The 21,264-nt window shown below is 36.0% G+C and overlaps 1 protein-coding gene across 2 annotated transcripts in view; it reads left to right on the top strand.

Moving 5' to 3' along the window:
- The first annotated feature begins 630 nt into the window (after window positions 1-630).
- The window catches only part of erbb3b (erb-b2 receptor tyrosine kinase 3b), a 31,399-nt gene continuing 10,765 nt past the window's right edge, over window positions 631-21,264 (top strand). The window contains exons 1-15 of one of the 2 annotated variants that reach the window (XM_047807367.1): window positions 631-1,140; window positions 10,777-10,928; window positions 11,180-11,360; window positions 13,938-14,063; window positions 14,162-14,224; window positions 14,954-15,072; window positions 15,902-16,043; window positions 16,683-16,796; window positions 17,068-17,191; window positions 18,091-18,164; window positions 19,014-19,104; window positions 19,396-19,404; window positions 20,268-20,482; window positions 20,600-20,732; window positions 20,870-20,963. In XM_047807367.1, the coding sequence (XP_047663323.1) occupies window positions 1,074-1,140; window positions 10,777-10,928; window positions 11,180-11,360; window positions 13,938-14,063; window positions 14,162-14,224; window positions 14,954-15,072; window positions 15,902-16,043; window positions 16,683-16,796; window positions 17,068-17,191; window positions 18,091-18,164; window positions 19,014-19,104; window positions 19,396-19,404; window positions 20,268-20,482; window positions 20,600-20,732; window positions 20,870-20,963 (1,704 nt within the window). In that variant the 5' untranslated portion in view covers window positions 631-1,073. The remainder of the gene's footprint in view (window positions 1,141-10,776; window positions 10,929-11,179; window positions 11,361-13,937; window positions 14,064-14,161; window positions 14,225-14,953; window positions 15,073-15,901; window positions 16,044-16,682; window positions 16,797-17,067; window positions 17,192-18,090; window positions 18,165-19,013; window positions 19,105-19,395; window positions 19,405-20,267; window positions 20,483-20,599; window positions 20,733-20,869; window positions 20,964-21,264) is intronic. The other variant, XM_047807368.1, reaches the window with a different exon arrangement.

Raw genomic sequence — 21,264 nt, 5'->3', positions numbered from 1 at the left:
GATGGTAAAATCAATGAGCCCTATTGAACCCTGTTAATTAAAAGTCTTTGGTTTTCACTCCAAACTGTTGCTGCAAAGCTGTAACCACACAATTGTATATGGTGCATTTGTATGCTGTAGTATTATTTATATTTATTATATATATATATATATATATATATATATATATATATATATATATATATATATATATATATATATATATAATAAATATAACTATATATAGCTGTTACTAAGAGGCACACACATGTTCCAGTATGACAATGATCCTGTATCTCATGGTGGAGTAGAAGAACTTAATGTTCAAACACAAAACTTGACTTTAACCCCACAACCTGGGTTTGGGATGCACTGGATTGCTGTCTGAGCACTGAACACTGGTGCATGATCTCATTAATGCTCTTGATGACCCCCCATGAGTTCACATATGAGTTCAGGTCAGGTGTCCTTAAAGAATTGTTTATATAGTGTAGTTTTGTTTTGATTTTTATTTTTACAATTGAATCTAGTATTTAGGACAGTTCATCAGTATCCTGTCTCGTGCACATTGCGCGCTGCTGTTTGGAACTAGAGCGCGAGCGCCTTTCTGTTGTTGACGTTTAGAGAAGGAGTGGTTACTAAGCGTCATATTCAGTCTGTCTCCGCTCCCAAATTCCACAAACTGTCGCTGTCACAAAACCTTAAAGTCGTTTCGCAAACTGGCTCCGAGAGGGGGAAATAATTGTTCGTATTTTCACGTATTTTTTCATGTCCATGCAGCTCGTGCGCTCTCTGTATGGTCGGAAAGGTCGTCTCTGCGCGCGGGGAGCATTTTAAAGCAGGATTAAATCAGATTCGGAATTGTTAGTGGGAGATAAAATCAATCAAACAAACTAGGAAAACCTGTGGATGTTATTCTGCGTTGGTGGATTTGTAACTTTACTTTTTGAGCAGCAGGTTTTTTTTTTTTGAGCTTCTCCATCAAGAAAAAAAGGCACGTGAAAGAAGGACCAAGGGCTGAATAAGGGCTCGGGGTAGTGAGTGAGTTAGAGAGTGAGTGCGCGCTCCCGCTCTCTGCTCGTTCACGGGACGAGATGCGACTGCAGGTGCTCGCGGTTCTCCTCCTTTCTCTACAAGGAGATGCTACTCAAACTCAAGAAGGTATGCAGTAACAAAACAATTACATAAAACATACATATGTGCTTTGTACATAAAGTTTAATTAACGAGTTTACAGCATTTTTTTTTTATCAAAAACTATTCGGCTGACCTCAATAAGAGATTTGCTTGAAGGTTCATTGTTAACTGGATTAGAGCCAATCACCTTCAGTGGTGTTCCTGAAGAGAACAAACAATCATATCTGTTTAGCAGTCCTGGGGATTAAAACTCACAACCATTATGGTTATGATCAGAGATGCTGATACAAAGTATTGAAACTGCTGATAGAAACCCACACATTCAAACACACAAACTCTAGTACAGGATTTAATGTACTTTTCAATAAACACATCAGCCTATGAGATAAAAAAATAACTTATAACTAATACAACTGTTAAGCACGAAGACTACTGATCTACTGATCACTACTGATTTAGTAGCCTATAGCCTATAGTTTATATATATATATATATATATATATATATATATATATATATATATATATATATATATATATATATATATATATATAGTATTGAACTGTCTGTATAAAGCTAGTATATATATATATATATATATATATATATATATATATATATATATATATATATATATATATATATATATATACTAGCTTTATACAGACAGTTCAATAAATATTTAGACATTTACAGTTGTTACTGTAATTTTTATTATTTTGTCTGAACTGAAATTAAATACATTTTTAATAGTTAGTTGGAAATCTTTTGCACTCAATGACTGGTATCCATTTACATGGCCATGTACTGTACCATTTCATAAAAACTAGTCACAAAACAGTCAGCCTATGAGATAAAAAATAACTAATCTGACCTCAAAAATTTATCCATAAAGTGTCAAGGTGATGCTATTAACAAATATAGTAAAAACTACATTCATGAATATATTGTACTGTACATTAATATGTTTCTTAGATAAAACTGTTGAAATGATTTCAATCAATCGGGAGATTTTTAGCATCAGGCTTTCCATCAAATCCCTAATGGTGGCTACAGTGATTTTTTTTCCCCCCTCCATACATCAGTCACAAGAGATTGACTTTAGTGTTATAGAATTTGAATTATAAAAGAAAACAAGCTCCACATCTCAAATTTTGGTTTCATCTTGAACTTTAACATGTTTTTTGTTTTTGCCTTTTTTTTCCTGCTTCACCTGTTGATTAGCTATGTTAGTGTCATATTGATCCAACCACTGACTCATGGACCAAAGTATTTGCATACATGCCGTACATACCTTCCTTTTCTAAATCTTAAGAAAAACAGGTCCCAGATAAGAACTCATCAAGTTTTTTTTAAATAATGCACAACAGATCTGGAGTGATGTGAAACTGATGCAAAGAAGTCCTTATATGTGAACTTTACAATATTTTTTTCATAGAAGTTAAAACGTCCTAGTCGAGCCCCTTTAGGAAACTAATAACATTAACACTAATAACTAATAACACAAGAGAACCCTCCAGGAACAAGTTTTTTTAAAAAACTCAAAAAACTCCAGATAACAAACTCAAGATCAGATAAAACAATGAAACTCACATTGACTCAAGACTCAAGAGCTTCCTCTGCTCTATTTATTGACAGAATTAGACTGATACTTATTTAGGAATCTGTTTCAACACCAAGCATGAACTTATCTCATTTTGTTTGAAGACTCATAATTTGCGTCAGCAGTGTGAACAGTGTGTTCATTAGCAGAACCGCCTAGGAGTGAGTCATTTCTAGTGGATATATTGACAGCTTTGGAATGATTAACCAGGCCTCTCCTTAAGTGTTCCTCTCCTTTTGCACACAAATCCTTCATTTTTTTCTTAAAGAACTTTGCCTCTTAGTATTCTGGACGATATTAATGCATTGTAATCAGTGTTCCTGATTGTGCTAATACGTAACTTATTTTACCAGGGGCTGTAGTGTGTCAGCAGGGTTGTAAACTGGTTCAGTATCAGAGCTATGTGTATGAATATATTGCCCCATCGTAAAACCTTAATTAGATGTCGCACTCAAGATTAAGGCGCTAAAGTTCATTGGGTCTGTTTTATTGTGGTAAGGAGAGGTGGACAGTGATAAACATTTCCCATCATTCAGATGTGATGAAACCTCTAGGATGAATGGAGAATCATTACAAACATTATAACACAGGAGTCTAGTTACCTTGGTAGCATATGCTTGTCGTTAATGGTCCTTTAGCAGAATACTAAGTCGGGTCTAGTATTAACATGCTACAGTGACTGGACTTTTTTGGAATCTTAAAGAAACTGTAAGTGAAATTTGATAAGCGGCAAAACGTCTACGGTTTTGCAGTATTGCAACACAACTCCAGCAGAACTTTATATATGTCCAAAGCTCAGCAGGAGAAATCCTCGTCTTGTTTACATTCAGGGAGTGGGTAAGCAACGTCACTCTCCACTCCTTTTTGTCTCTGCTCGTAAGTTCCTACTCAAATTTGCATTGACTAGGTACTTCCAGTTACACTGATTTTGATAAGAGCTGGCTGAGGTTAATAAATATTCAGGTTTTAAAAGGGTGGATCAGCAGCAGGTGATGCAAGGAACAAAATATTACTGTTCTCTATAATTACACATGCTGTATAAAATAATTGTACCAAATAAACATTAACCGTAATAAATCACAAACAAAAGGAGAAAATACTTATCTTTGTTCTAAGCAAAGAAATTTTTTTTATACCACAGCGTGAATTCAAAATTAAATACAACACAATACATTTGTAATACCTACATTTGTTCTACAACTAGAAACACTACACCACTACTGATCATATATATATATATATATATATATATATATATATATATATATATATATATATATATATATATATATATATATATATATTTGAGTTTCCACTTGTGTAGCTGAAATTAAATAAAGAATATGCACTCAAAGTGACTTTCACCATTAATGTAATTGGTGTAGGAATATTTTACATACAATCTTTGGCTAAACGAGCTGACACAATCATATATTCAGTTGTTATTTATACAAATCCTGTGCAGAAAATGTCTACATAATGCATGGAACTCATGAAATGACCAGACACTAGGTTTCTTTCACTGGTGATGCACAGACTGCTACAAGTTTATCTGTCTGGTCTGTCCATAAGCAAGTGTTCTAGACATTTTTTGCTTGATTGTTTTTGTTTTAACCAGTGCGTTACATCTATTGCTACACTCTTTGTATTTACTCTACTGACGTCTCGTCTTGATTGTTGACTTTGACACAGTTACTCAAACCTCCTCAAGGCTGTTTTTGTGGTTTTTTGAATTCACTTTTTAAGAATGGTCACACATACATCTCCTTTTTTTTTAAACTCTCTCTTGGTTGTGTTTTAATGTTTCAGCTTAATGAAGACTTGCTTCCCTGACAGTAACAAGGAACAGATAAAAGGAACAGATTCCTAATGCAAAATGCCACACTTGAAATCAACCCTAGACTTTTTATCTGTTCACTTGTAAATGAACTTCAGGAATAACTTCAGAAATAATGGTAAATGCTGTAGAAGTTCAACATAGTGCACATATTTTCCAGTGAAGCAGGTAAAACAGTTCTTTATCAGTTTTCTTAGCATAAATAGTTGGCTAGTATTCAGCTGCTGTATAAAACATATACATACACTAACATACACACATATGTATATAATGGTGTATATCTACTGTTGGGCACTTAAGTAAGGCCCTTACCCCTGTCTGCTTACCATGGGGCCGGGACCTGCATCTTTACTTCCTCATTTATTAAACACACAGAAAAGAAATTAGCATATATATCGCAAAAAAAGAAGCTAGTTTAGGTTCTAGCTGCTAAACCCAATAAGGCAAATCTAACAGTTAATTCACTTCAATTTATTTGTATAGCGCATTTAACAATTCACTTAGTCTCAAAGCAGTTTTACATAAGTATAGAAACAGAATAAAAATTGTAAAGTTAACTATTAATAAAAAAAAAAATTAAGTTACTATTATTCTCAAACAAGTATCCCTAATGATCAAGCCTGAGGTAATGGTGGCAAGGAAAAATTGAGAGGATCCAGACTCAGAAGGGAACCCCATCCTCATTTGGGTGACACTGAACAGTAAATAATATAAATGTAAATAATGTCCTTTCTACAACAGTTTATAATTGAGTAAAATTAACGAACCAAGAGCTCCAGAGGAACTAACAGGACACAATAATTTTTGAGTGCTTCATAGACTTAACACTAATTCCTTCTTGTCTTCAAATAAACAATTTCTTCTTTCAAAATCCAGAAAGCTGAAAGCTAGAAATCATAAGGAAATAAAATGGATATAAAAAGAAGTCCTTCTTGAAAGCCTCTCAGAAATGCATTGTTTCTTGTTCAGAGTGAATCAGCGTAACTCTCGTTGGAATTATGTGCAGTGTTCAGATGAGTCTGAAGTCAAATATTTTGCGCATAACTGACACTTGCATTTAAGGCAAAAGAAAACTGTAAGCAAGTAAAACTATCTGATACTCCACTGTAAATGATGTCGGAGAAACTGTCTGGTTTTTGTGTCTGTTGGGCTGTGAAAGAGCAGCAAACCCTGGCCATAATTAGAGCTTTAACCACGATGATGAACCAGGCATACTTCCAAATCAACACTGTAATGGTTAAGAAAACACAAGATCAGTGTTTTGCAATAACCATCTCAGTCTCTAGAATTAAACCCTACAGAAAACCTGTTGTCTGAAATGAAGAAGGAAGTCCACATGCACAAACTTAACAATATAAAGGAGCTTAAAATGTTCAGCATAGAAGTGTGGAACAAGATCCCTCTACAACTGACCCAAAAATAACAGGGAGAAACTCTCTCTCTCTCTCTCTCTCTCTCTCTCTCTCTCTCTCTCTCTCTCTCTCTCTCTCTCTCTCTCTCCAGTTCAAGTATCACACTTACTTTGTCACTTACTTTGAAACCATTTTTTTGGAGAAAAAATAACACTGCATTAAATCTTTTTGTAAAAAAAAAAAAAAATAATAATTTCTACTATCACTACTTGCATGTGTTTTTTTTAAGTAGCTTTAGCCAATAAAGGATAACACTTCATTAGACATTAAAGCTAAAACGGTTTGCCTCCGAGGATGGTATTAGGAAGTTAAGAATGACTATAAATTAAACAGATGTATGAACAATACCTGTGTAAATAATGCTTGTTAGCTATGCTCACCAGTTTATAAACCTCTTCATGCCCTGAATCAAAGGTAAACACTGTACATGTGCAACAGGTATCCAAGGAATGGACCTGGATCCCTCTTGTATACCCTCAGGAAGTACTAGAGTTACCTCCTAGCGGTGAATTAAAAACATGTTTAAAGTAAAAGAAATGTAAAGGAGTGTAATAATCTCTTGTTTGCTTAGAACAACAGGCAGAAAGCATCAGATAAAGTCCTGAGTACTGATTATCATGTCGTGACACGGAAGAAAATGGTGCATTCAGATTCCTTACATTCAGACTAGATTCCTGCATCGGGCCACGTTCCAATAATAGCTCCCCCGCAGAGTGATTCATGAGCCAGTGAATTATGGGCGTTGCAGACTTCAAGGCTTGGTAAGTGAAATATTAGAGTAGCCACTGCTATATGCAGGGATTGGAAGAAAGGCTGTAGTGTTGACGTTGAGTAGTGGGAGCATGGAGAGAGTGGACACTCATAGATAGTGTCCCTATCTCTTCCTGTCGCCCGGCCCTCCTCCCTCTGTTGATAGACTGCTCTGCTCACACTCGCCCTATTGTGCGCCTTCTATGATCTCAGCAGTGCTAATGCGGACACAGACACATGCACATGCATTCACACACACACACACACACACACACACACACACACACACACACACACACACACACACACACACACACACACACACACACAGTACACATTTATAGCTTTGTGACAATCCTGAGCTTTGTTTATTAAGAATGTCTGTCTGAGTAAGACGACAGCCTCCGTCCTCCACTTTACCCCTTCAGACTGCCACATCACACCCTCAGATGTGTTTACAGGAAACACATATTTCATGGTCAGGTTTAATATTCAAAATAACATATTATTCAGTATCTCTGACATACAAAACTCTCTGATCGTGAAATAATAAGGCCAGCTGTCAAATTCCATAAAAGGTGTATCAATTAAGGGGTTAATAATAGACCCGAAAAAGATCCTTTGCTCTGAAGGATGCACAAAATTCGAGGATGGGTTTCATCCTGGTTCTGGTTATTATACATCAATCGGGGATGGGACACACCTTACTGTACACTGTAGGACTGCATGATAGGGTTATATTAATGCTTCTTAAATATAAAAAAAAATTACATTTATTTTTGAAATACATTACATATACATACAAAAACAGCTCATGTTTATTTATTTGTTTGTTTGTTTGTTTGTTTGTTTATTTTCATGATCTACATTGCGTTATTGTGCTAATTATAATTTTATTCCTCTGAGATTTTTTGTCCCATCACCCACCACTATCACAGAGATTAGTTATGAATAAATAAAGACTTCATAAAACTATTCTGCTAAACTATATGATTTGCATAAACGTTTAGTGATTACTGGAACATTATAATTAGTCCTTCCCTCAGTACAAGGAAATTCTTTTGTGTTGTAATCAAAAAAATATGACAGGTGCATTGGATAGAGATTAAGATGGATTGTTTGTGCTTGAAAGTTGTTAATCTAATCTAATCTAATCTAATCTAATTTAATCCAGTCTAAAAAGTAGAGTGCGTACATACAAACAAGCATCAGATGGTATTTGTAGCCAATCAGCAATATATGATGTTATGAGTCGAGTACAATGATTAATGATAACTGAAAAGTTAAATATTTTTATTTTATGGGTGAGTATAAATCTTTCCCTTTCTATAGTGATATCTCTATTTGTGAATAGTTCAGCCTGAGCAAATACTTCACAGCCGTATGTAATACACTTCAAAATATATCTAATAATGTAATGTGTGTGTGTGTGTGTTTTGTTTTTTAAATATTGTAGACCAATAAAGCAGGAAGCATTCTTCTTTGTAGCTTCCTACCGTGTTTCACTCCTGTGCACTTATCTTCTGGTTCCTCGCTTCCTCGCTAATAAGCTCAGGACTGCCACATAGCTATTAATGTGCTAACGTGTGCTGCTAATGAGGTGTGTGTTTCTGTGCTGTTCTTTTGTAATGCCACATGGTGCATCGATAGAATGATACATAGTCATTAACAAACAGTGCACGCTTGCGAAGGCCCGTGTCAGACACCAACGCACTGTGGCATTCGCAAGAATTACGGTCGCTCAGCTAAACCGTCTTTAAACCGTTTAATGTTCTGGTGAGATGCAGAGAAAGAGAGAGATGGAGGGAAAGAGCGAGTGACAGTGTGTCTGCTTGTATAGTTCTTTGGTGTCTTAGTTTAGAGGGTGGTAAATTAGCACTAATTCCACCCTCAAGCCAGTGACCCTGCTGTGCTTCCATGACAGATTAATGCCGTTTCTCGCCCTCCCTTTTCAGTCGAATTTGTGGCACAGAGCACATTACAAGCCCTTGTACTACCAGCATTAGCCTGTAGCGTTCCTGTGACCTTGTTCACCTTTGACCTCTCCTTCACCATGCATCCGACCTTGTGTCTGAGTGTGTGCATGGATGTGCGTGCGGAGGCTTTGTGCAGCCTCTGTGTTCAAGTTGTCGGCTCCTTCGTGGTGCTATTTCAGTAGAGGGGTTTACAATTGGCCCTGTATTTCTGTTGAACATGCTGCAGATTTCTTATTTAGAAATCTCTGTGCTTCTTTCTATATTAAGGTATATATATATAAGTCAAAATCATATAAGGGTTTGTGGAGGGCTGAAATGATCACAATGATGTGTAATTGAAATCATAATTATAGTAATAAGTGCTCAATTAATTCATAAAAAAAAAGTGACTGACCTGCTGTTAAAGGGGAAAACAGTCAATAAAGTGCTGTGATGATACTCAAAGATGAGGGCCATTAATTCTACAAAGATGATTTTTTTTCCTATAATGACACCTTGATATTTTTTAATTATGAAAGAATAAAATATATCTGTTTTATCTGTAAAAAGTTAATTAGTTCCTGTTATCACATTATAGTGGCTTTATATTCTTTCTTATATATTCTCTTGAAGGTAATAAAACCACAAAAATAGCTTGTTTTTCCTCTGACTGTTACAAAGCATTCCATTTCCAGCGTTTGGCAGACGCCCTTATCCAGAGTGACTTACATTATCTCATTTTTTTTTATACAACTGAGAAATTGAGGGTTAAGGGCCTTGTTCAGGGGCCCAACAGTGGCAGCTTGGTGGACCTGGGATAAAACTCACAACCTTCTGATTGGTAGCCCAACACTTTAACCACTAGGCTTCCACACGCCAGCATTGACACTGGAGACATGAGAACTAGCACATAAATATGAACACCTGATTTACTACAGTCAGCTGTTGTAAGAACTTAATCAACACTTTCTGATCAATCCTTATCAGATTCTTGGTAACATGAGCTTTGTTTTTGTCTTATAAACTTAAAAAAAAAAACAGATTTGTCCATTGACACCTCATCCATTGGTTCAGGTACTAACTTCTACTTTATAGATGTTGCACATTCAATCATCCAATTGGCTTTCAAAGGAATAACTGCAGTGTAGTTAAGATAAGTTAAGATACTGCAGTGTAGTTAAGATAAATGATTAAGATAAGATTTAAACTCTAAAAGACAAAATAAAACATTTTTCCTCTGTTACTGTGCATTATGTTATAATAAGTAACACAGTGGCACCTCAACCATTGGTTCAGGTACTAATTTCCACTTGCTGCACAAACATTGATAAATACAAATTTGGCTAGCTAACCTAGCTAGCTAGCTTAGCTAAAGATCCTTTGCATGCCACTACAGGTACTGTTGTATCTTTTAACTTTGGAAGCAATGAAATCATTTTTTTTACACATATACTTAGACATGTACATAGTGTAATTTAAAAAATACAAGAATTTTCAAGTTTTCTTAAATTTTCAGTAGTATAAGGAAAATAAAATGCTCCATTTTGTTTTGTTTGCTTTCACATCAGGCCACATAATATGCTCCACGTAATCTAAGACTAATGACAAACGGATTTAAAAGTGTTCTTGTGTAACAACACATTATTTAACATTTATTGTCTTTTTCATAGTAAAATGACCTGTGTCTGTCTGTCTGTGTGTGTGTGTGTGTGTGTGTGTGTGTGTGTGTGTGTGTGTGTGTGTGTGTGTGTGTGTGTGTGTGTGTGTGTGTGTGTGTGTGTGTGTGTAACTCATTTCTCGGATGTCCACGACTTTTTCATGTAACTATAAAGCCATTAAAATAAGCAATATGTCATTCATTAAGAAATTAAACATTGTAATTGTTGCTGTGGTATAAGTGTAATAACACACTCCGTTACCATTCTGGTAATTGAATCTAATCCACACCAGCAGTGGGGCAGGTAATTAGTTGGTGGCTTGCACCACATGCCAGACCATACTCCACTGGTGTGCATTAACAACACAGACTTCACGTGTTAGATCTTATTCCTTAATTATTGTGCAGGGCAATAAAATATAAATCCATTTTTTCCCTCTTTGACAGTTTGCCCAGGGACCAAGAATGGTTTGAGTTTTACTGAAAGCCCTGTGCAGCACTACAATAACTTGAAGGAACGCTACAGTGGCTGTGAGATCATCATTGGAAACCTGGAAATCACCCTGATGGAGCGTGACTACAACTTCTCCTTCCTTGGAGTAAGAGCTAGTAGTTTGCATGTACATCATTTACCAATAGCTAGGATATTAGACTGCATTGATTGCAGAGATTGATGTTTAGCACCAGCTAAATCTTTCATGGTTGCAAGATTTTAACTACCATAACCGCACAGCTCATATTTACCTTCAGGCAAAACAGTGAGTAATGTTTAATAGAATCTTAGTTTTAATAGCTGCTGCATTCCAGTGTGTTCATCACGCCTGTTTTGTTGTCTTGCCTCTGCCTGCAGACTGTTCGAGAAGTGACGGGCTACGTCCTTATCGCTACAAACCAGTTTCACCGCCTTCCTTTGGAGCAGCTGCGAGTGATCCGTGGCAGCACGCTGTATGAAAATAAATGGGCCCTCTCTGTCTTCCTCAACTTTGATGGCCAGTACGGCCTGGTGGACTTGGGCTTCACTCATCTCACAGGTTAGGGCAGCTGAGAAGGAACAAAGGATTAGAAAGAAGGGCCATGTCAGGCATCACTGATGTCAACAAATTACATGTTGAGTGAGAGCCTAGCCCGTATGGAAAAAAAAAATCTATTAAAATTTTTAAATAAACAAGAATATTTAGGATTTTAAAATATTTAAAACTAAGAAAGAAAATGTTCAGTGTATTGAATATTTAAGATTGTGCTCTATTTCTAGGTCCCTATTTAAATGTAAACAAATTTGAGATTCAACACATAACCTGCATTGTATAAAAGCTCACAATGTCCTCACACACACTTCTGTTAAAGTGTGTGTTCAGACAGAATTTTGGGGAATTTCACCTAAAAATGGATCATAACGTTTTGCACAAACCTGTAGAGGCATGCCAGCTCGAGTGCACACAGTCATTAAGCAAAGAGAGTCAAAAAAAACAATTAATTATTTAATAAATAAATAAAATACATTTTATAACAATAAAAATTTGTTGTAATATTAATCATGGTATTAAATTGAAAATAGAAGCTTTTTTTTCATTTTAGAATTTTGGAAACCTCTGTATATATAATGATAAATTAAAAGCAACAGATACAGGCACAAGTAGATAATGTTAAGATTTCTGTCATTTTAAAAAGGCATTACATGTCAAGTAAGACATGACATGAGAGCAGCACCGTGGGAAGATTGTGGATTGTAGAAATATAGCATTGCAGGGTTGTGAGGATGCTTTGGGTGTGTGTATAGATCTGTGTGTACATTTATGTTTGTGTTAGTATTTTAAAGCACACCATTCTTACAGAGCTCTTAAGGCTTATTGCGTGTTCAGACTAGCCAGGACAACAGCGTGGTGAAAAGATGTTAGTCTAGGATTTTAAAACAACCATGGCTTTTGAATTCTAGCCATTTCCAAGAAGTCTATGAAAATCAAGTTGATCATCTCACTCCAAACTGGGTTGCTGCAAATCCCCTGAATACCAAATTTTTTAAATCATTGTTACAGAAGAATTTATGCTTTATACTAGGCAAACTGCAAACTATACATCAGGCCTCGACCTGTCATATCCTCTCATTTTCACTAGAGGTTTCCTTTCATGGTTCATAGATTTTAAATTAATTTCTAAAAAAAAAAAAAAGGGCTGTAAAAACACATACACCTACTACTATATTGAAAAGGAGAAGAGTGTTTGTGAACCGTATAAACGTTTAATGATCTCATAGAATGAATTTCCTGAAGCAAGGGTTCTGTGATGAAGTGTGCTATTTACCAAATCACCTTTTAGCAGCAATAATATATAATAATATAATATATAAACAGTTATCGGTGCCTGACATCCTGCTGGAGGGATTTTTCCCACCTCCATTCTTTTAATGGATTTAATTGAGCGTGTAACATCCTCTTCTTGTTGAAACCCAATTTCTGTGCCTCATTTGAGCTTTCAATCCCTCCTAAGAAATCTTTGATTATTTATCATTTGTGATTCCTTCTAGTGATTACAATTGGCCTAGAGTCAGAGTAAGAATAACTGTTCCATATCATGCTTGACAGTAGGATAAGGTTTTGTTTTTGGTTGGCTGGGCTGGCTCTTTTCCAAATCTGGGCTTTCTGATGTACCCAAAGAGACCAGTTTTGGACTTATCTTTCCAGAGAACAGACTCTCTCTGTTTGATGTCTTTGGAAAACGACAAACAGGCAACTGTGTTCAGGCTTCTTCATGTCTTTGCAAGACATGCAATTTCTTGATCTACACTCTATGGCCAAAAGTATGTGGACACCTGATCATAACACTTATATGAGGGTCTTCCTTAAGCTTCTGCCAAATTTATAAACACATAAATGTCTAGAACATCTTTTAATTCACTAGAACTAAAGGCCCCAACAATGTGCACAAAGTGAGGTCCAGAAAGATATGGTTAACTACAGTAAGGTTGGTGTGAAATACCTTTACCATTCTTAATGGTACTGGAATTCGGACCAAGCCTTTTTGCTGGACACCAGTGGCCAACATTTTGGACATCAAAATGAAAATCCACTTATTGTATGCACAGTTTCTCCAGAGGAAGCTTGTAGACTTTATAATTCTCCTTGTGGTCCTAGATGAAATTTTTGAAGAGTTTCTTTCCAGGGTTACTATGATTTTGAATGCCTTGTACTTGTATATTGTTCATCTAATGGTGGATTTATGGCAGCTAAAGGTTTTTTATAAATGCTTTTATAAGCTTGTAACCAGATTGATAAACATCCACTATTTTTTTTGTTTTTTTTTACCTCAGCTCATCTTAGATTTCCTAAGTACGAGGCATGATGCCAGACTTGCAGGATGTGTAACTGAGCTGTTTTCTTTCAATTAGTTATATTAGATCCTGAACACATCTGTGGAGTTCTTCAATTTCTTAAAAAGACAAATTGTTATGTGTTATATTAGTACTAGAATTACTATAGTACTAATAAGCCAGGGTCTGTTAGAGATGACTTATGAAAAAGTAAGTTTTCCAATGTTCTCTTACCTTGTTGCTTTAATATTTGAGGACTCTTGATGACCAGAATAACCGCTGTGTGTTTGTGTGTTTACTACAGAGATCCTGGTTGGAGGAGTGCAGATTGTTAATAATAAATACCTGAGCTATGCTCCCTGGATCAACTGGCAGGACATAGTGAGAGACAGCAGTGCTCTCATCGAAATCAGTGACAATGGTCAAAAAGGTGGGTGTGTTTAAGAATGACGCCATTGGGGTTGTTATTCTTCTGTCGGTTGTAATGTTTGTCCACACATATTCAGGCTTTGTGCTTTTTGTCCACAGCATCATGTCATCCTGACTGTGGTGGTTACTGCTGGGGTCCAAGTAAGGACCAGTGCCAGATCTGTGAGTAGATTAGCTGTTAAACCATCACAACTCTAAATATGCATGTATATAATGACCTAAATATAGTAAACAGAGTTAATACTAATATGATTTCTGCATAACAGCTACCGTAATATACTGTGACCTGCAGTTTCTTATGCACTCTTAAATTAAATCTAGCCAAAATATGTTAACTGAAATCTATCACAAGTTTATGCTAGCATGAATAAATTAGCTTAAAGTCTGTACTAGATAACAAGATAATCTCAAGATCCTTCTAAATCAATTTTTATAAAAACATTTAGTTTTGCTGATACGTAAATGCAAATAATATTATGGCCTAACTACAAGTTTTTATTTGCTTAACTCAAATTCATTATATAAATCCAAGCTAGCATACTACTGTACAGTAGTTATCTAACATAGCTAATTACTGTAGCTAAAGATCCTTTACCATGAGAGTTTTGATGAAAACAAAGTCAAACGTTGTAGGTGCAAATACTTATGTATGACTGATCTTGTTATAACATTTATGCAAGGAATGCTATACATCTTAGCATTTTGTTAAATTAGCATTTCTTAGGACATGTTTACCATAGCATTTCTTTATTAGCATACCCAGTGAATGACCAAATAAAATAATATTTAACATCAATATTAAAAGCTCAATAAGACACTGTAATGCTAATGAGGTATTGGTATCACTGACACCTGCAGAAACCTCTAACCTCTTCTGTTCTGTTTTATCAGTGACTAAGACCGTGTGTGCACCGCAGTGTCACGGCCGCTGTTTCGGTCCCAGTCCTCAGCACTGTTGCAACACTGAATGCGCAGGAGGCTGTACAGGGCCTAAGGAAACTGACTGCTTTGTAAGTGTCACCTTATCAGACTTCTTTCTTAGGGCATCTGTATAAGACAGTGTTAAACTACTGAGTTACGTTTCATAATGACACTTTTTGATGCCAGCTTGACTAAACCAGTCTGATAGTTTGAAACTAGATTAAAAGAAAGAAAGAAAGAAAGAAAGAAAGAAAGAAAGAAAGAAAGAAAGAAAGACAGACAAAGACTGGTGGAAAGAAAGATGAGAAATTGAGTGATACAAGTAGACAGTCACATGGAGTGACAAGGGGATTGTCGGAAAAAGGAGTGAAAGAGTGATGCAGGTAGATTTAAAGAAAGAAATATGGAGAGAGAGAGAGAGAGAGAGAGAGAGAGAGAGAGAGAGAGAGAGAGAGAGAGAGAGCTACTGGTAGATTGATATTTAGATGGATAGTGAGTGTATGGAATTGATAGAAAAATAAAGTGAGAGCCTCTGTTACAGCTACAATAGACAGAGATAGATGAAGACTTCAGGCCTTCCTCATGCATCATGACATTCCAAACCAGGCACTGAACATTCCATCAGTGTAAGTTTTGGAATATTTGAACCATCCATTACAGGAAAACCATAGGTCTGATTAGTTAGAGAAAATAAAGCATGATCAGCCTGAACAGCATAAAGGACTGTGCTGAGTTTAATGGAAGGAACTATAACAGTCAGAATTTATCAATGGAAGTCAATAGGATTTTTGGCCAGTTTGAGCTTCCATAGTGGAAAAACCTTAATAAGTTAGAAAGAAAGAACAATAATCCTTTCAAAAGTAGAAAATACTGTAACCACAGTATGGCCTGAATTGATATGTAGATTCTTTTCTACAGGCATGCCAGCATGTGAACCATTTGGGAGCATGTGTGCCTCACTGTCCCCAATCACACATCTACAACAAACATACTTTCCAGCTGGAACCCAATCCAGATGCCATGTACCAGTACGGTTCAATCTGTTTACCCAAATGCCCTGGTGAGTACAGGGGATTAAAGGAATGTCCCTTTTTATTGTGTCCTGAAATCCTTTACATATTTAGCCTATTAATTACATAATTACTGTTAATTACACATGTGCTGTAGAACTATAATGAATAAATAATAATAAAATTATACATTATTCATGTATTGAGTAGTTTCTTATCTGTTATTTAAAAAAAAAAAATTAATCCACATGATGATCAAATAGACCTGAAAGCTCGGGCACCATTGGACATTTTTCAGAAATATCTTCTCTGGTGTTGCTTATACCTTTATCACACATTTTTATGTTATTTGATTTGATCATGCTTTGTCATTTGATATTTGACTGTACCTTATGTACAGTATGAATGTTTATATTGGCAATATGGCAATTCAAATATTTGTTTACATGTGCATCGCATATATTTCTGAACAATACATCTGTGCTAATACAGATCGTCTGTTGTTGCATAAAAATAGCTGGATTCATAAAAGCATATACATATGGCTTATTTTTTTCTATCAATCTGAACAAATTTTAATTCAGATTGAGCTCAGTCGGTTCGATTATTTAATTGCAAGTACTGCCAGTCACCTCAGTCTCTCTCTGTCTCTCTCTGTCTCTCTCTCACACACACTCACACACACACAGATCACTTTGTAGTGGATGGCAGTGCGTGTGTAAGTGCCTGTCCTCCTGATAAAATGGAAGTCGAGAAGAATGGCACGAAGCACTGTGAGCCATGCAATGGACTCTGCCCAAAAGGTGAAACACACTTTACACACAGTTACATATAAGATTTACAAGTGCAGCTGTTGAGAGATATTCTTCAGCAGGTGAATGTCATTAACGTATTAATGATATACACGTTCCATTTAGAACAACGGTTCACTGTGCACTGAAAATGTCTAATTTAAGTTTCTTTCTTTCCTTCCTTCCTTTCTCTCTCTCTCTCTCTCTCTCTCTCTCTCTCTCTCTCTCTCTCTCTCTCTCTCTCTCTCTCTCTCTCTCTCTCTCTCTCTCTCTCTCTCTCTAGTGTGTGAGGGCACAGATCCCAGTAAGAGCAACAGACAGACTGTAGACTCCAGTAACATTGACAGTTTCATCAACTGCACTAAGATCCAGGGCAGCCTACATTTTCTGGTCATGGGTATTACTGGGTGAGCGTCTCTTATTCTGTTTTTTATTTAAAAAGAGAGCTTTAATTGATACAATTCTATCTAATTTTTGTTGGTAGAACACGTTCTAAATATTGTATATCATAACATATACATACACACACACCTGATACCTGGAACTGAATAGCGGTGAGACATGTTAGACCAGAATAGAGCTTATGTTTAAGATAGATTTGATTCTGTTTGTTTAGATAGATAGATAGATAGATAGATAGATAGATAGATAGATAGATAGATAGATAGATAGATAGATAGATAGATAGATAGATAGATAGATAGATAGATAGATAGATAGATAGATAGATAGACAAATGATAAAATATATAGAATTTAAAGTGGATAATATAGATACAGGTACAAATCTATGCAAAATATGTTCAAAAATACGTTATGTAAAAATATGTGCCCTATATTCAGATTATGTATCTATTGTAATGGAATTAATACATTAAATTCACCATCAGACAGAAGCTTTAATCTTCCAAATAGCTGAAAAAAACCTAAACTTAAGTCAGTCCTTCTGTATGGAATTCATTTCAGCATGAAAGCTGAAATAAAGTGCTTACATTCAGTAAGAAACCCAACAAGCTGTAAATTGAGATAGTGATTGAACGCATAACAGACAGTACAAGTGGGATTGCAGCATAAAATAAAATATAAGAGTTGTATAAGAGTAGTGTTGCTGGTTGATAAGAGAAAGAAGGTGGGCACATGGAAGAACTGGGCACATTTCCATTATCTATATCTATAGAAGATGGGATTTTCTAGAATAGAGTGAGTGGAATACATGATGTATTAACACTTTGTTAAAATCCGTTACAAAATACTTAAAGCAACAGATTACATTAAACGGCACTCATTAACATGTATATCTTTTTTAGGGATGTCTATAATAAGATACCTCCTCTAGACCCAGAGAAACTCAAAGTCTTCAGCACTGTACGAGAAATAACAGGTAATAATGCTACAATATTAACGCTTCAATACTATAATCACTTTGTGATTGTGTTATACTACTACGTTACGCTATATAGGAGGAGCCGAAGAAGCAGAGTAACAAAGTGCAATCGGTTTATTACTGTCTGTTTACATTGTGTCAATACATTTCTCTATAATTATATATTTGTTAAGGGATAAGATGTCATTTTAGTATTAGACAACTTCCGATGTAATTTACTGAACTGCAACAGATGTGACAGCAAGAATCAGACCTACAGTAATAATAAAATATGTAATTATATATATATTATATAATATAGAATATATCTGCTGCTATAAAAATATATAAAATGTCTATATATTTTACCGTTCGGCTAGTTACTATTTTTAGTTATTATCATGCAAACTAAAAAGAAGTCTTGAGTTCTGTGGAAAATGTGCGCTTTTTCTTTTAGTTTTACTTTTATACTTTATGTTCATTTGTTTTTCTACCTTTCTGCTTTAACTTATGTGGAAAATTTGTACTTTTTTCAAATTTTTATTTATTTATCAAATTCAACTTTAAAAAAACTTGTAAAATACAACCTTTGACACTTTTTCATTGTAACTTTGAACAAATGTTTTAAACTCATGGTATCTTAAGTATGTAACCTAGTGAACCAGCATTAATGTATTCAATGTTAGAGATTTAAGCACTTATGTACATCGCTCTGGATAAGGGCGTCTGCCAAATGCTGTAAATGTAAATGTAAATGTAAACTACTTTCCAGACTGAATGCATTGTGATAGCATGTATAATATTACATACATCCGTAAAGATCATCTATTGTTCTGATTATTTTTTTAATGATTTTGTGTACTGTAGGAATTTTGAGCATTCAGTCATGGCCTGCAGAGCTGAAGGATTTATCAGTTTTCTCTAATCTCACCACTATACGTGGAAGGTCTCTTCACCTGTAAGTGTTTGTATTTCTGTTTGTGTGAGTTCCTGTTGCTAGCATCAGCAGTTTTCAGGTTTAACTGCCACCTGTGTGTCTGGCTATGTGCTAATACTATTAAATTACATCTGTGTAATACTAGCAGTGTGTCACAGTCAGCGCATGCATCTCATCTGTGTTCTTGTTTTGTGTGTGTGTGTGTGTGTGTGTGTGTGTGTGTGTGTGTCTGTGTATGTGTGTGTCTGTGTGCAAATCCCTTCGCCTCACCCCACCATACCCACTTACCCTAACTGTGTCCCCACACAACAGCACAAAAAGGTATGTAAGCCAAGTGCTTTAAACCCCTTAAACTGCATGGCTTCCTAAGAAATCTCCCTCTTTCTTTATCACTTCGTTTGTATCTCCTAAACACCCACCTCATCACTTACAGGTGTCATTTTCCTCTTTGGGTGTCACATTATAACAGCGATGTAAAAAAATGGAGCTAAATACCTTTGATGAGTTGCAAACTATGGCTGATAAGATAATTGCACATGTTGGAGAAGATGCTTAGGTCAGATTATATAGCCTTCAGGAGTCCCGCAGGAAAGTGCATGTGTGGTTATGGTTTTCACCGAATTCGCCGAATTCACTTCCATTTCAGATTTTGTACTGTTTATATGTTCCCTAGACACTGTGATCTGTTCAAAAGCCCAGTTTAAATGTAATCAAAACTATATTTGTGTGTACACAAAGACTGGCATTTAGTACAAATGTTACCATGGCAATGAGAAACTTATACGATGTATGTTCTCTAAATCATCACGTTGTGAGAAGTCTGATGATTTGTGTCCCCCATCATTCCACATTGAAAAATGTGTGAAGATTTGGGAAAAGCTGTGGCAGATTTTTCCATAATAATATACTAATATATCTTTTAAAAATAATATTAAAATAATATTAACAATTATACACTTAGCTCAATAAGATAAGGCCACAGTCACATTTCACTATTTCACTATTTCCATCTAGGGCCTTTATTATACACTTCACACCTCCATGTAGCTACTGCTAAAATCAGTTTGTTTCTTTTCTCCCAGATTTTCTTCTGATTTTTGCTCCACATCTCGTTTTCCAGCATTTCTTGCTTGCACCTTGTTTTTCTTTTTCTGATCCATCTCTGCATTTCTTTCTGTTTTTAGACCCTTCTCTCTATTAGTGATGAAGGTGGACTCTCTGACATCTCTAGGTCTGCATTCTCTGCAAGAGATCAGCGATGGCAGTGTGTACATCAGCAATAACACAAACTTATGCTACCAGCACACCGTCAAGTGGCAGCAGATCTTCATTGGCAACCAAGTAAAGCGCCGACGCCAGTTAAACGACATCAAGTTCAACAAGCAGCCGAGCCAGTGTGGTAAAATCCGACAGTGTTTTTAAATGCCCTTGCCTATGCGTGTCAATTCATGTAGATTTATGCAATGCAGTAGCATGCTCAGTGTGACATTCAGCTTGTGTGTATGTGTGTTTACAGAGGCTGAGGGTCAAGTGTGTGATCCGCTGTGTTCGAACTCAGGCTGTTGGGGCCCCGGACCCGAGCAGTGTCTTTCCTGCAGGAATCACAGTCGTCATCATACCTGTGTGGCCCATTGTAATATCTTCTCTGGGTCAGTGTGTGTGTTAGATTGTGTGTATTAACTAATATACATTTACACCACAGGACAACCTACAACAGCACGTTTGTGTCTTTTGTTGATGTTTTTTTGTATCCTAAACGTCTCACTTCTGCTGTATGTGTTTGCAGAGAGTCACGGGAGTTTGCAGGTCCATCAGGAGAATGCCGTTCCTGTCATCCTGAGTGTCTACCACAGGAGGGAATAGAGACCTGCAGAGGAGAGGTATGTTGGACTAGGGAGCATTTATGTTTCATGAGGAGGCAGACAGGATTTGGGACACACCAAGGATATATTATAATTACATCAACACATCCACAATACCACAGCCAAACCCAGGTTGCTGTTTAAGTAAATGTATTAACACCTCTCAGTATCAGCCCAGAGGAAGCTACAGACCATTTTTCTTATCCTTTTTATTTACCAGAAAAGAAGTATCACTGAGTCAATATTGATGTTGTTATCTGTCACCTTCAGCAATCAGTGATATTCCTGAACTGACATTACAGTGATATCAGACATATAC

This window comes from Tachysurus fulvidraco, chromosome 23, assembly GCF_022655615.1.
Source record: "Tachysurus fulvidraco isolate hzauxx_2018 chromosome 23, HZAU_PFXX_2.0, whole genome shotgun sequence".
NCBI lineage: Eukaryota > Metazoa > Chordata > Actinopteri > Siluriformes > Bagridae > Tachysurus > Tachysurus fulvidraco.
This window is presented reverse-complemented; position numbering and strand designations above follow the sequence as displayed.